This window comes from Notamacropus eugenii, chromosome 1 (assembly GCF_028372415.1).
Source record: "Notamacropus eugenii isolate mMacEug1 chromosome 1, mMacEug1.pri_v2, whole genome shotgun sequence".
Lineage (NCBI taxonomy): Eukaryota > Metazoa > Chordata > Mammalia > Diprotodontia > Macropodidae > Notamacropus > Notamacropus eugenii.
Genome location: NC_092872.1, coordinates 533736054 through 533752534, shown reverse-complemented (window position 1 = coordinate 533752534; position 16481 = coordinate 533736054). Strand labels below are relative to the sequence as shown.

General features: G+C 38.4%; 1 protein-coding gene across 1 annotated transcript in view; it reads left to right on the top strand.

Annotated features, from left to right (window-relative positions):
- Positions 1-16481, top strand: part of CAPN14 (calpain 14) — a 72697-nt gene that overhangs the window by 43064 nt on the left and 13152 nt on the right. The window contains exons 11-17 of the mRNA XM_072634111.1: positions 205-368; positions 2394-2557; positions 3484-3492; positions 9261-9466; positions 9992-10028; positions 11763-11819; positions 13930-13987. Coding sequence (XP_072490212.1) covers positions 205-368; positions 2394-2557; positions 3484-3492; positions 9261-9466; positions 9992-10028; positions 11763-11819; positions 13930-13987 — 695 coding nt within the window. The remainder of the gene's footprint in view (positions 1-204; positions 369-2393; positions 2558-3483; positions 3493-9260; positions 9467-9991; positions 10029-11762; positions 11820-13929; positions 13988-16481) is intronic.

Sequence of the window (16481 nt, the reverse complement as noted above, 5' to 3'; positions counted from 1 at the left end):
AAAAGGCTATGTAACTTGCCAATGTAAGTAGCAAGTGGCAGAGGTGAAACTGGAATTTTTTGACTCTACATCTTTTGACTCCAGGCCCAATAGTCTTTCCACTGTCAAATGTCAGATTTTGTAGTTTAAACTATAGTTTAGCTTCTCCCCCATGTCCCAGCGTCTTGCCTCATCACAGTTTGGGCTTTGTGTCTATTTCCTCAGGATGTCTCTCCATGACTTTAGATTACATTTTGTGTCTCTGGTCATCTGTCAACTGACGCCAGACCTGATGAGTCAGGAAGTGGGAAAGAAATGGATGTGTTCTCTGAGTACTGGGAGATGGGTGAGGGGCAGCACAGCTGGTGGCAGGCTAAGCCATTACAGAGGTAAGTCATTCCACAGGTCAGGTCACAACTTTGTACAAGGTGTGAGCTGAGGGCTCTAATAGTCCTGAGCAAGAGGGAAGGGACAGCAGCCTGAAGCAGGAATCTCTACTCATGTGATTTTCCCTTAGGAAGTATAATGTATACAACAGTACATAGCCAATGGACTCCCAGATACAAATGCCCTATTTTATGAATATTCTGTTAAACACTCAAAATCCTTCGGATGAATTATCATAGACAAATCATTTCTTCTGCACCATGGTTCAGAGTAGAATCCAGGATTAACATTCAATAGAGAGGGAGCAGGCACTTGCTAATGTCTAATTTAAGAAGTGCAGGAAGGCCCTTCATCTGTTATCCCTCCCCTCCAACTTTCCTATTCAATGACTGAAGCCTAAAATTTGACTTCAGCTCTTTAGCTTAAGATTTTGATTCCAGTTAAAATGTAGGAGGGAGGGAAAGAGGAAGCAAAGATCTAGGACCCCTAAAGATAAACTTGGCTTTCACAATGGTCACAGATGACTCCAGGAAGGCAGAGCTCAATTTAAATCTATCTTAGGGATCAAATTTCAAGGAACATTGTTCTCAGTTCTCTTTTTTAAATATTATAATAATAGGGATACAGGAAGATGAGTCAGATCTTCATTTGTGTTCAGTCATAAAGACCTGTAGTGCCAATGCAATATTCACAGTGCTTACAGCGGCTATGAATATGCCAGCACAATTCTGAATTACAAAATACAACAGACTCTCCACAAGAAATATAGAACCAAAACGTTTACTCAAATACCAGAACGCTGAATCCCAATACCAGAAAACCAAATCCATCATAGCAACAAAGACATCTATGCACCATAACAATGCAGGGGGCACCACCATCCCCCAAGGCTTCCCTCTGCTAGGCTTCCCACAAACCAGCTCCATTAAACAAATCTCAAACAGGCTCCCATAAACAAGCTCTCCCATTCAGACTAGTTGCTGCCTGTGCTCTCTTTTCCAGCTCTGACTCACTTCCTGCTCCACCTGTTCAACACACTCCTCCCACCACAGGCTCCATGGGACTCAGATTTCCATGTGACCCAGGCAGGTCACACAGGCCTAGTAGTAGATGGAAAAGATCTTCCCATTTAAATTACCATTAAAGGACCACATTTTAGGAAGTCTGGGCTGTTCACAGAGCAGCATCACCAAGATAGTAAGGGATCCAAAGATCATGTTCTAGGAGAATTGACAGAGGAAACTTGGGATATTTAGACTAGCTGGGGTTCCTAATTTGTGATGTATGAATTTAAAAAAATTCTGATAACTATTTCAGTGTCATTGATTATCTTTGTAATCTTATGTATTCTGTTTCATGCATTTAAAATTATATTAGGGAAGGGTTCCATAGGTTTCACTAGACTGCCGGGGGATCTATAACACATATGCAAGTATATATGGCATATAAAGAAAATAAATACAAGTGAATATGAGGTCGTTAAATACAAGGCACTATGGGAGAAAGAGCATTAGAATTTGAGGAAATAAGAAAAAGCCCAATATAGGAGTTTACATTCTAATAGAGAAATTACACACATTGGGAATTAGGGAACAGGGAAGGGAAATTTGGTTTGGAAATTTGCAGAGATGGGACCCTCGAGGGGCAGATTGACACAATTTAGGAAGGAACAGTGGCAGAGTGTTGTGATCATGGTTTGTGGTTTCAGAACTGGAGATGGGATAAGGAGGAAGAAAGGAGAAAAGGATAGAGTAGAGGTGGTAAAAGAGTTGGTAAGGAGGCTGTGGAGGAGATGGATAGGAAAAAGTGAATTGCCTTATGGCTACAACTTTTCTAAAATGCCTTTTCATGTGAGGCAGTCACTGTCAGAAGAGTAGGGCCCAAGGGCATTTTTATTAATGTCTATGTTGGACTAGATATCCTCTGAGGTCCCTTCAAATGGGGAGATTCCAAATTCTAGGATTCCAGAGAAATCCAGGATAGATTTACTATTAAATCTCTGATAGGTTTAACCCTTCCTTCCCCAGACACATTTTGGATGAACCCACAATTTCAACTTACTGTCTTAAGTGCTGATGAAAACAAGAAGTCTTCAAACCCCTGTGGTGTGCTTGTTTCACTTCTGCAAAAATCTAAGAGCCGTCACCGGAAAGACATGGTTCGCCTCCCCATTGGCATTTTTCTTTTCAGGGTAGGTAAAGAATTTGGATCAACCAAAGTGAGTGATGCTCAGTGTGGGATCAGAAATACATTGGTTTCACTGTCCCAAAGGGTCTCTAATTCTCTTCTGGGATAATGACCAAACATGAATATGGCCTATTTATTGTCCCTCTTCTCTCTCTTCTTCATCAATATTCCATTTTTGGATAGCACTAACTACAAGTAAACTTTTTAAAATTTCAAGTCAAAGTTTGTTTCTCTTTCGTTTGCCCCCTTTGGAATCAAATAAAAAGGACCTAATCTCTCTTCCAGAGTAGCACACTGAAAATTTTGCCTTCTTGTAAAAATATTTACCAAATATTCATAGTTATAGAAGTGAAAGGGATTTCAGTTATAATCTTGCCCAATCCATACACAAAGAGAATCCCTACTATGACAAACCCAACAAACAAATGGTCAATTGCTGCTTTGAGGTGTTTAAGCAGAGAGGATGGGCAACCACTGTATAGGGTATTTAGTGGTGGGCTACAGATTAGATTAGATGGCTGCAGAGGTCCCTACAAAAAGCAAATTCTGTGATCATGTTTATGGCATAGTCCTCTGGAGAAGTGAAATAAAGTGTTTCCCTCTGAGCAAATTGAATCTTCTCCAATCATGATTTGTCTTCTACTTTCAGATGTACTTATCCATCCTTCATTCTCAGTCCCATTTAGATCTAGTTTCATCTGTGTCTCCCATTTGGATGGACTCTTCTTTAGCAGTGGTCTTTGGCTGGTCATTCCCTTAAGACTAGGCATAGAATCAGAGCCTGTTAGTGCTATAAGGAACCTCAGAGAGCATGTATTCTGATCCCATAACTCTAGAGTTCTATCAACTTGGCCTTTGGGTTTGTAGGTTTGGACTCATAGAAGAACTGAATTCCTTGACTAACCTATTATCTCTCTTCTTGTCCTCCAGGTGAATAAGGTGAGTCTTTGACTTGGAAATCAGTCATTCCTAAGGGCTACACCTATGATATGTCACCAACTGTGAAGCCGCTTAACTCTGATTTAACTCTAGAATACTTGTATAACAAGGTCCCAAAATGATGTCATCTGCTATGGGTTTGTGCAATGAAAAGAATCCTGATTATCCTTTTTTAAAATGATTTTTAACATTCTTCTCTTTTCAAATTTTGAATTCCCAATTCTCTCATTCCCTCCTACTCTCTCTGTCACCCACAGAGAAGGTAAGCAATGTGATGTTAAATTATACATGTAAAATCATGCAAAACATATTTCCATATTAGCCATATTTTTAAAAAAGCAAGGTAAAGAAAATTATACTTCAGTTTGCACTGAATTCATCAGTTCTTTCTTTGGAGGTAGATAACATTTTCTCATCTTGAGTCCTTTGGAATTGTCTGGGATCATCGTATTGATCGGAGTAGCCAAGTCTTTCACAGTTGATCATCATTACAACATTACTGTTACTGTGCTCAGTGATCTCCTGATTTTTCTCACTCCTCTGCATCAGTTTGTAAGTCTGGCCATATTTGTTCTGAAACCACCCTTTCACCATTTCTTATAACAAAATAATACTCCATCATAATTATGTGCCATAATTTGTTCAGCCCTTCCGCAACTGATAAGCATCCCCTCGATTTCCATTTCTTTGCCACCACAAAAAGAGCTGCTATATATATTTTTGGCATATAGCTCCTTTTCTTTTGATCAACTTGGGATACAGATGTAGGACTTGTATTGCTAGGTCAAAGGGTATGCACAGTTTTATGGCTTTTTGAGCATAGTTCAAAATCATTCTCCAGAATGGTAAGACCAGTTCACTACCCCACCAGCAGTCCATTACTGTACCTATTTTTCCTTCATCTCCTACAGCATTTGTCATTTCTGATAGTTATGAGGTGATGCCTCAGAGTTGTTTTAAATGCTTTCCTCTAATCACTAGAGATTTAGAAGGGAGTATAGGGTGTTGAGGGGGACTAGCACCTCTGGTATGAGAACCTGTTGAGCCTTTTGCAAGACTACTCATCTATCTTTTGTGTCTCCCATCACCCAACTCTCACTTTTGACTCCAAGAAGCTGTAGTATGCACTTCAGTCATATCCTGGTAAAACTGTCTCAGCAGATGGGTTAAACAAGGTTGAAGGTAACAAACAGGCCTCAAAAGGACCAGTGAGTTAGGGGGATGTTTACACCAAACATGTGAAGACTTTCCCCAGTAGAATGGGTAGCTGAGAACAATTTGAAGGCAGCTGAAGCAGGCACTATGAAATCCTCTCAGTTGTCTTAAATCTTCTATCCTTAATCCCTATTACTCCTAACAGATCACCTGTCAACAACTGTTGCTCATACCCTTTGGGAGGGCACTAGCCTCTTTCCTACTTTGAGGCTTCATGTAAGTTCAAGACAAAAAGAAGGAGAAGCCTGGCCTTAGGATTTGTGCTCATTGTACCACGACGGGTAGGTTATGTATCTTGGAAGAAGGGAGAGTAAGAGAGGCAGATAAGATATTTTAATGGCAAACCAATGAAGCTCTAGGGAGTTCAGCTATCTGAAATGTTTTTCCTGTGTTTCTGTGTTGGTGGTCTCCTAAGCCATCCTTGTCGCTGAGGGACATCTGACGCATTGAACTATACTATAAACTACTTAAGATATGAAGGCTAGGCTACAATTAAAGCTAGGTAATAATGACTCACTGTCCCGTGATTGGAGATCACAGCATTTTGGAAACCAAGGGGTTATAGAACTATGATCTCAGTGAGGAACTTTCCTCCCAGAAATCCTTTTAGCTGCTCAAGGTGAAATCTGAGTCCCACTCAGACCAGAGTCAGTAGCTACAAGATCCATTTCAGAATTTATTGAACACGTAGATGCATAAGAAGATATAGTATTGAAGACTGTCACAACAAAGGGAGAAAGATAAATCACAGTATTGACTGCATTATAAAACCCATAAAACCTGGGTATGTGATATATGGGCATGTCAAGAAGCCACGCAGCATACCTCTTTAAGCGAGAGATGGATTGTGGCATAAACAGAAGGGATGACAGAGACAGAGAGAGCAAAACAGTGAGATAGCAAGAGAGAGAGGCAGAGGCAGAGACAGAGAGACAGAAAGAAAGAGAGATGATGAAGCAATAGTAATAGTAAATTAGCAAGAATAAGTTAAGAAGCTAAAGAATGACAGGATTCATCCTCTGGGGACATTTATAGATAAAACACAAACTAGGATTGAGTAATACTGTTGGGTTGCTACTACTATTACTCCCCCTCCTCTACCTCCCTCTCTCTCTCTTTCTCTCCACACACACACATATTGTATAAATTATATGAACATATTTTACACACATAAATTATATATAAGTTCATATGTATCAATTTAGGGATTATACATCACTTTCCTCATAATAATTCGCGAGCTTGATAAAGTAAGTATCATTTCCTCTAATTTACAGATATGAAAATCAAGGCTGAGAAAGGTGAAGTGATCTGTCCAGAATCATATCCCTGGTAATTACTGGAGCTAGAATGCAAAGCCAAGTCCAGTGCACTACACCTTTGAGTTACTTTAGATTGGACGAAACTAGGACAAAGTGTTTGAATAATAGTATTATTTTACATCAGTTTTTAGAGGTTTTCAGAATCATCTTTCTGTAGAAACACAAATCATGCTTCAAAGACCTCATAACAATTACTTTAAAAATTCCATCATTTAATAGAATACCAATTTAGCAAGTTACTGAGATCACAGAGCAAAATACTGAAAAAAGCAAAAATCTAATCCAATTCTCCTGCTTCAATCAACCAGTCTTCCTATCTATCAGTAGAGTATTTGCAGTATCATGCTCGTTTCACTAGATCAATAATGCTTAAAACATGCCAATTCACTTTTTATGTGTTGTTCTACATTTCAGACATCTTCCTTACCAGAAAGGACCAACTTTTGTATTACCCCTACCTTGTTCCAACTCTGAAATGACTTGCCTATTTTCTAGTGCCTGAAAACCTATCAGCATTTGGGGGAAAACAAAATACCAAAACTACTTCTACTTGCCCACAATCTTGCTCTCGCCCTCGCTCTTGCCCTTGCCCTCCCCCCACCTCACCATTCTCTCTCTCTGTCTCTCTGTCTCTGTCTCTGTCTCTCTCTCTCTCATCTTGGCATCTAGAAAGAGATATCTGGGGGGGGGGGGGGGAAAGGCTTCTTGAAGTCCTTCCTGGCTCCCTTTCTGACTCTCTACTCCTTACTCTGTCCTTGTCAGTGACAGTCAGAATCTAAATATCCACCTCCATTAACTGTTCTCTTTTCTTTCCCTTGAAAAAAGACTGGCTTAGCATTTCAACCATACCATTGATTTAATCTGAGCTACTGATAATAATTTATATGTCAGTGTATGCTATAACCAACATTTTTAACTAGACTCATAGTTTCATCAAATAACAATGCTTTTTGAAGAACCCCCTATATAAATACAGACTGGCAACTTCTTACAGCTTACAGTCTTTGAAAGTCATCTGGAGACACTGAAAGAGCCCCCAGCTCAAATGACTTGTGGAGGGCCACCTAGCTAGGATTTGTCAGGAGAAAGATTTGATTTCAGGTCTTTCTGTCTCAGAAGTCAGAAGTTGCTCATCTCTATAAGCAGAAGGTATTTCTGCACTGATGAAATTACAGGTCAGAATCCATAGCCTCAAAATGTGTCTCGTGTAATAATGATAATAATAACTAGTATTCACATAGTGTTTTAGGGTTTGCAAAGTGCTTTTATATGTATCATCTCATTTGATTCTCAAAATAATTCTATAAAGTCAGTGCTATTATTATTCCCATTTTTGCCGAAGAGAAAAGTGAGATAAGAGAAGTTAAATGATTTGCCCAGGGTCCCACAGCTAGTGTCAGAAGCAGGATTCAAACTCAGGTCTTTGTCACTCCAAGGTCAGCATTCTACACATTGCACCATCTAACTGCCTCCAATAGTTAATATGTAATTATATACTGCAATATACCCTTTTTTTTTTAAATCACATCGATGATACAGAAGAGGGCCAAGCCTTGTTGTTACAGTCCATATTCAACTTTTCTCTATATAATTGTTACACTTCACTTGGGGTGGAACATAACTTATGTTCAGATTTTTGATAATAACCATTTTTTGAGTCCTCCTCTTCCTCCCCCTCCTCTTCCTCGATTATTTGCTTTCGTTGGTGAATAAGGGCAAAATTTACAAATTTTTCTTTTTTTAATAACTTATTTTATTTTTTAATTTGTGGAATAAAACAAGCATTTCTATGATATAGTATAATAAAAAAGATGATTGCACATGACATTGCAGATCTGCTACGTACAACTTGCTATTCCTTTTAAATATGCAGCAAAGTTATCATGTGAGAATTTCTTTTTTCTTCTTTTCCTTCCCCTCCTTTACTCCTTCCCCCTTCATCCTGGATATAAGTGGGTATATTTATTCTTATTTTTTAAATGAGGAGAATAACGTTCAAGAAGTCAGTCAGTCAATGATTTGCCCAAGGTTGCACAGCTAGTGGTATTTAGAACTCAGATATCCAGACTCAAGGTCCATGCCCTCTATCCTGCTTCTCATTTCATTGCCTTTCCTGACTGCTAACATTTCATTTTCTTTCTAAAAACAAAGCCTCTTGAAGGGAGTTTTACTACCCACCCCACTGCATATGAGCCATTGCTAGTGTTTGACTATGAAAATTTTCCATCCCAGGGAGAAGAGTCAGATGGGCTTTCCAAAAACCCAATATACCTTTCTTCCACCATTCCCAGAAGGGCACTCTGCACACTCCTGTCTTTAAAAAAAAATTTTTTTTAAGTATAAAGGAGGTGGGAAATGTCTTTTTTTTAATTTTTCTGTTTAAAAAATACTTTATAAACTTGAACAGTAAAAAAAAATATACCTTTTTCAAAAGTGATGCTGATAAGGAATAGGAATATATTTGCATTTAGATGATTTTAATTTTTCATTTAATGTCTAAATTGATCAATAAGTATTTATTGAGTACCTAAAGAAAACACCCAAATTCCCAAATGTTCTTTTCACCCCATTATCATCTCTTATTCTCTGCTGTTGTGGCAGGTTTGGCTGGTTTCACTACCAGCTAGCTCGTGTGATACAGTGGATGGTATTTTGACTTAGGTCATAATATAACTGGGTTCTAGTCTCAGCCTGTTACATACTCTCTATATGTGACTTTGGACAAGTCACCTCCCCTTCCTTGATTCTAGCTTCCTCCTTTATAATATGAATAATGGTAACAGCTAGCATTTATATAGAGTTTCAAGGTTTGCAAAATAGTTTACAAATATCTCATTTTGTCCGCACCACCCTGGGAGGCAGGTGCTTTTGTGATCCCCATTTTATATGTGAGGAAACCTAAGCAGACAGAAGTTAAATGACTTGCCCAGGGTCATACAACGAGTAAGTATCTGAGGGTAGATTTGAATTCAGGTCTTCCAGATTCTAATTCTAATGCTTTATCCATTGTAGCCCCTGACTGACAGAAGACCTTGACTTAGGCAGCTTCTGAGCTCTCTGGTTCTAAATTTAGAATCCTCTTTTTAGGCAACTTCTAAGTTCCCTTCCACCTCTGGTGACCTATGAGGTTCTGGATCTATTTTGGCCATAACGTTGTGGGGCAGGGCAGGGCATGGGGAGGGAAGATTCCTGCGATTGCTTTACCTGGATTGTTCCTTTCTCATTCAGCAGCTTTGGGAAGGCAATCATCGGCTACCCCAGGAGTTCTTCCAGAAAACCAACCCATCGTTTGTCCCCAGAGACTTTCAGACAGAGAGAGAAGTGAGCTATGAGTTTTTCCTGGAGCCAGGAACTTACCTCATTGTTCCCTGTACCTCTGAGCCCTGGCAGGAATCTGAATTCGTCCTAAGAGTCTTCTCCAGGAAGCATGCCTTATAGTAAGGAAGCCAGTTGACTGCTGTGTGTGTGTGTATGTGTGTGTAGGAGGGGTGAGGTTTCTGCATGGCCTCTCTAGTGAAAGGATAAAGGAGAGAATAGAATACATAAGATGAGCAAGATGGAAAAGCTAGTGACTAGGAAGGCAAAAGGATGACTTTTGTGGTTTTTAATTCCTATTATATGGTCCCTTGCATATAGCAAGTCACCAGTAAATACTTTCAGATTCATTGGTTGAAATGTGGATCCTAAAAACCTTATAAAACTTACAGGGACTTCACCATAGGTCTCAGAGATTATACACCAAAGACTTCTCAGAATAGGAAAGAAAGGGGGAAGGGAATCTGCTACAATTGAAAAAGAAATGGAAGAAAGATTAGAGAGAAGGCAACATATAGGTGGCAGCTATCTATAGGAGGCAGAAAGAGGAAGAATAAAGGGGACAAAATTGATGGTGGATCAAAACATTCTCTGTAGTTTTCCCTTTCCCACAATGCCCCTGAATCTTTTTTTTTTCTTGTTCTCAGTGAAATGGGCAGCGATTGCACCTTTGTTCTCCCTAAGGTGAGTTGATAGGAGAAAGATTGATCAACTTCAAGTCTCTTTTACCATTTTTAGTTTTGGATGGGAACTTTCTCACTTTGCTATGCATGACACAGCCACTCTGCCATATTGACTAATGACCGTCTATCTCTGATCAGACAGACTGAGAAGGATGGTGGCTGGGCTGCCTACCTCAGGGGAGGTACATCTGGTTTCAGTACCATTTCAAACCATCTCATCCTAGGAATCCTGGTTGGGATGAGTTAAATGTCTTATTTTTTCTCCTTCATCTCCTTATGGTCCATTTTATCCATTTCACTTATTGGTAGGTTCTTAATGAAAGAGAGGGCACAAACTACAGCTGTTTGGGTGCTTGTTAGTGCCCAAGGGGGAAGTAAGCATTGATTAAATGCCCACTATGTGTCAGGCACTGTGCTAAGTGCTTTACAAATAGTATCTCATTTCTACCAAGGTAGAAGAACTATTAAAAGAAAAGCTTGAAAATCATATATTAGCTGAAATTTTTATTTTTTCTTTGAGTTTAGGATCATAGAAAGTCAGAACTACAAGGGACATTAGGGATCTAGGAAAAGAAAGGATTTCAGTGGCCATATAGTTGTACTCCTTCCTTTTAAAGTTGAGGAAACTGAGGCCCAGGGTGAATAATGGATTAGCTCAAAGTCACAGGAACAGCTGGCATCAGAGCCTGGATCACTTAGTCTAATCCCCCCATTTTGCAGATGAAAAGACAGAGACTCAGGGAAGTAAAATAACCAGCCCAAAGTCATACGGCAAATTACTGGTGAAACTAGGACTAGGGCTTGTGCCCCTTGACTTCTGGTCCAATGCATTTCCTTTATTTGTCTGCTTCACTGATATTCTATTACCATGAATAATAAAGAATCAAGGATACTGATGTATTTTTCCCCCTAAAAAATTAAAATACTTTCCAAACTTTCTCTATAGATATTTTCCCTCACAATTCACCTTTTGGAAGCACTAGCCTCCCCTATACAGATGGAAAAACTGAGGGCTAAAAAGTGTTGAGTCTAGATGAGTCAATGTCAGCTCCAGATTCCTTGGACAGAAATCAAGTCCTACTGGCTTGTAGCTTATGGGCCATCCTGAATAAGCATGCCACCTCTCTTTATAATTAATGGAAAGAAAAGGGGAGAATCTGGGTTCAAATTCTCACTGTCATTACCTATCTGTGTAAAGTTGGACAAGTCACTCAAACTCTTGGATTCTCAGTTTCTTCCTTTGGAAAATGAGGGGGCGAGGCTACATCAACTTAAATGTCTCTTCCATCTGTATCATTCATGATGGTATAATCATAGTCCTAACAAACTCTCAGTGCAACTAGGTGATTCCCATCGGTGGAGTTCTAGAACAAATGTGAGGGAAGCAGGATACCAACTCCTAACCAGAGATTTTTGAGTAAGAGGAAAGATTAACTCTTGGCTTTTCAGTAAAAAATAAAATAAAATAAGGACTATGTAAAAAGATAAATAATTGAGAAAGAGGGAAAGTGAAAGGTTAGAGAGGATTTTGAATAGATCACTGCCATCCCTCCTTTTCTCTCGCTGGCAGAGATGGTTGGCAGTTCTGAGGAAAACCAAAATTTCTGTCTCTCAGTATTTACTGCTCTTACCCCCAAAGCATTAAGTGGAAGCAAAAGATGAGGAGCATCTGGGACAGGTGAGGAAGTATAGACATTGTCAGTGAATGAACCCCTGTTTGTATTTCTTCCTGCAGGAGATAGTTGACAGATATGAAAGGGAGGAGGAAGTCTTCTCTAAACTGTTTGAAAAAGTAAGTGGACTTCACATGGATGGACAGAGGGAACAGGGCAGAGGTTAAAGGGGAGCAGCTGTTCTTGCTAAGCTATATGTTTGACCCTAGGTCAAGCTGGACTTACCTACCCTCTCCCAACCTCCCGCAGTTGGAGGGGTATGAGAATAGGGACTGCTAATGGGGTACAGGAACTTTTAAAAATATTGGTTTTTTTTAAAAAATATATAAACACACCATACATATATATACAAAAACACACAATATACATATGATATATTTTAAAATATAAATACATTCTTGAAATATATTTAGGTAACTATTTCAATATCGTTGGTTTCCTTTGTAATCTTATGTATTTTTTATGTATTTAAAAATATCATTTTGGGAAGGGGTCCAGAGTCTTCACCCTTCATTAATAACCCTTTGACTTTTTATCAGATAAGATAACTCACACTTTAGCCCCTGAAGGATGAACTACAATAGGGTATTCTTCAGGGAGAGGAAAATCTTTCAATAAACATTTATTCAGTTCCTACTATGTGCCAGGTATTGTGCTAAGTATTGGGGATATAAATCCAAAAATGAGACCTTCACTTTAGTTTATATGCAACCACTGGATAGTCAAGAAGCACATACTCTTCTAGGATGGGATTATAGCAATGACAGACCTGGGGAATCAGGGGTACACAGCACGAAGGAGCCAGTCTAGGTGCACTACATATAGTCTTTGCTCACTTGGACATTTGCAGAGAATTCCTCAGTCCCAAGGACCTTGTATTAGGCAACCTGGGAAAGGAAATAGCTGTGAAAGTCTAATATATCATTAACTACAGAGAAGCTAAATCTAATTAGGAGAAGAATGGCTAAGAATTCTGCAAGATTGTGACCTGATATTTAAGGATTGTCATCCTAACCAAAAGGTTCATGGATCTCTTCCTTATATTATTAACACAATAGGGCCCTTTACCCATAGGCTCTTAGATTTAAATATACAACGTATTTCTCTCCTATTCAGATATTGATTTGCCTTTGGCATTTCGCTAAATTAATCCCGAGGAACTAAACTTGAAACTTTACCTTATATTTATAGAGAATTTTTTCTGTGCTGCAGCTTTCCTGCTCTAGGCTAACTATCTGCACTTGATTTACAATATAACCTCTCTGGGTCTTTTAATGTAATTTTATTTTTTTAATTGAAAAATCTATTTTTTTTCTCTCTCCCCATTCCTCCCTCCCTCCCCCAAAACAAAGAAAAAAGAAAAACAAAAACCCTTGTAACAAATAAGCATAGTCAAGAAAAACAAATTCCCACATTGGTTATGTCCAAAATACTTTGTCTCATTTTGCACTCTGAGTCGATTACCTCTCTATCAGGAGGTAGGTAGCATACTTCATCATCGGTAGTGGGACCTCTTTGTAAAAGTCCCAACTCTAGATTTCGTTATCAATCAAACCTCAAGTTTGCTGGTTTCTTTCGCTGTAACAAGAAAGCCTGGCTAAACAGATGCTATTACTGTCCAGCTGTTTGCTCTCAAGCACTGAAGAGTTCCTTTTCAGAAAAAGCCTTAAAACCTTGCTGAAGAGCCACTGGAGGGGAAAATTTCAGTGGTTTGATTTGACTCACGATTCCTCATAGTGAGCTCCCAGTAGTCAAATCTGATCCAATTAAGCATCTTTTTAAGAACCTTTTACTTGTGAGGCAGTGCTGGGCACTAAGAACACAAAGGGGAAAAAACGGAAAATGATCCTTGCTTCAGGGAGCTTACATTCTATTGCAGGAATAAAACGTGTGCACAAACATACATGTGATCATTTGTAAAGGAGAAAATGAATGTTAGCAACTAAAGGGATGGGTTAAAAAAGACTTCCCATTATAAATGACAGGATCTTGAAGGAAGGCAGGAATCTTAAGAGGTAGCTGTGAGGAGGGAGTACACAGAGGTGGGAGATGGAGGGCCATGTACAGGGAACAGCAAACAGGCTAGTATGCCCAGAAAATAGCGTTCATAACAGAGTATATAGTAAGCCAGGAAAGGTAGGCTGGAGTCACTCAATTTTTTATTACTTTATGTTCTATCTTCACTAATGATAGATAACTCATTCTTTTCTCTTTTGTCCCTCCTTTCAGAATCCAGAAATAGATGCTATCCAATTGCAGAAGATTCTGAACAGCATGACCTGGAACTGTAAGTGTTCCAATCTCTTTCTGTGTGAAAACAGAGGAGTTCTATCTTCCATGAACCTCTAACTCAGAATGTTCCTTTCTGATGTTGACTTGAACACATATCAGACACCTACACTGGTCCAACAGTGAAGGTTTTCTTAGAATCACAGAAACTCAGAGATAGAAGGGACCTCAGAGCACGTCTAGTCTAAGCCATATCCAAGCTGGAACGTATATGATGTACAAATGCCAGTGCAATTTCTTGTTGTTAAAGGTTTAAAACTGAATTAAGACTTTTGGAATACCCTGTATGTTCCCACTGGAAGACCTCCAGGGATTGAATGCTCCTGACCTCTGTAGGTAGCCCATTCTGTTTTTAAACAGCTCTAATTATTACAAAGCTTTTCTTCATGTCAAGCTAAAATCTGTCGTTCTGTAATTCTCATACTTTGATCAGTGTGATTCTCGTGCTTTCTGACAACAAGGCTAATTCCTTTTTCATATGACTGACAATTTTAAAACAACTATCTTGTCTCTCTTAAGTCTTACCTTTTGTAGGCTAGGTGTTATAGATATGAATATAGATATATTCATAAACATGTATATGTATACATTATATATAGATATATGTATGTATGTATATGTACATGTACATGTATATGTATGTGTACCTAGTTTCTTCCATCAAACATCATACCACCAATCTGTATCAGCCATCTTCTTCTGGATAGGCTCTAGCTTGTCAATGATGTTCAGCATGTAATGAAGATTTGAGAGCAGACTGACATCCTGAGATCTGTAGTTCAGAGGGACAAGACTTCTCCTCTCAGCCCTGAGAGTTCTTTGTTGATTTTTTTTAACCCAAGTGCAGGAATTTACATTTTTCCATATTACATTTTATCTTATTAGATTTAACCTATTGCTCTAGTATATCAGAATCTTTTTTAAAAAATTTTAATGCCATGACTGAACATATTAATTCTTCCTCTAGATTTTGCATCATCTGAAAATTTTATAAGCATGTCATCTATGTCAGGGCCCAACTCATTAATAACAATGTTGAACAGAACAGGGTCAATGAAAGATCACCGCAGCACTCCATAGGAATAAGAGATATCCCTCTGGATTGGCATCAATCTATAAATCCCCTTCTGTGGGTCTGGTTATTCATTGAGTTTCAAATGTGCATAACTATACTACTTTTAAGCGGTGAGGTTAGAAATCTTCACTTGCTTTCTTTGCTAGGACATGTAAATATTTTGATAGATGAATTGTGAAGAATGATTATTTTGTTCATTTTACTACTGCAGGAGATATTACTGTGAGATATAGATATTTTTAAAAATTGAATTGTTGAATTAAGAGCTGACTGGTTAAAGAAGTCTGGGTGGATTGGTAAAGTTTTAATACTTACATGCAACGCTGAATAATGGGAGGTAGTTTTTTTTTACTAAGAATTGATGCCAGCAGATAGGGACTCAAGTCATTCCTTCATTTTTACCATCTTCCAGTAGTTATGAGAAATGAGCTTGAGGACAGCAGTGACTATAACCTGAGAACTGTTGAATGGTGCTTCATCAAAAGGGGCCTTTGTATATGACTGAGAAGTCCAGGTGATAATGTGACTTAAATGTTTTTGTCCCAAGTTCTCTTTAAATCAGTCAGTACACAGATGAAGGTCTTTTGTTATTATTGTTATTAATTATAATTAACATGATTATCTTAAATAATAATAATACATCATTAACTCAGATAACTGATTATAATATGATGGGTAACCCCTGAGTTCGTGAAAACTATGTAATGCTTTGGCAATATATTTATTACCCTACATTTAGTTTAGTTGTTTCGTTTATAATGAACAAATAATACAAAGGTGACATTCTGGTCTGGTAGCTGTTCAAATAAAAAAAATCTAGTGTTATTTGACTAAAGACTTACAATGAGCCAACAGTGGGTGTGAATACTAAAAACAGTTAGCGTCCCAAAGATAGCAACATAGTTTGATAGACAGATTGGTCTTGGAATCAGGAATTCTGAGTTAGAATTTCAGTCGACACTTAGAAAGCTACATGACCAGGGCAAGTCACTTCACTTAATTTAGACTCAGTTTCCTCTTCTATAAAATGAGGATCATCATAATATTTGTGTTTGTACTGCAGATTTCATTGGGCTAGTGTGAGGAAAATGCTTTGTAAACCCTCAAGTGCTGTAGAAATTTGAGCTATTATGGTAATATTTGCATTAATAATAATGGTCTCATAATATGCAGAATGAATCAGACCACATCGACTGTTATGCTTAATTCCGTTTACCATATTTTAAAAGATATACAGTGAACTAGAATGTGTCCAGAGAGGGTGACCAGGGTAATGAGAGATCTAGAAATCATGTCTTCTTTGACTTTTCTCCAGGATCTATTCAGGTTCCATGGTTGCTCAATCAATCAATATTTATTAATATTTATCATGCCAGTACTGTGCTAAGCCTGCTTGCTTTTCCAATGACCTTATCAT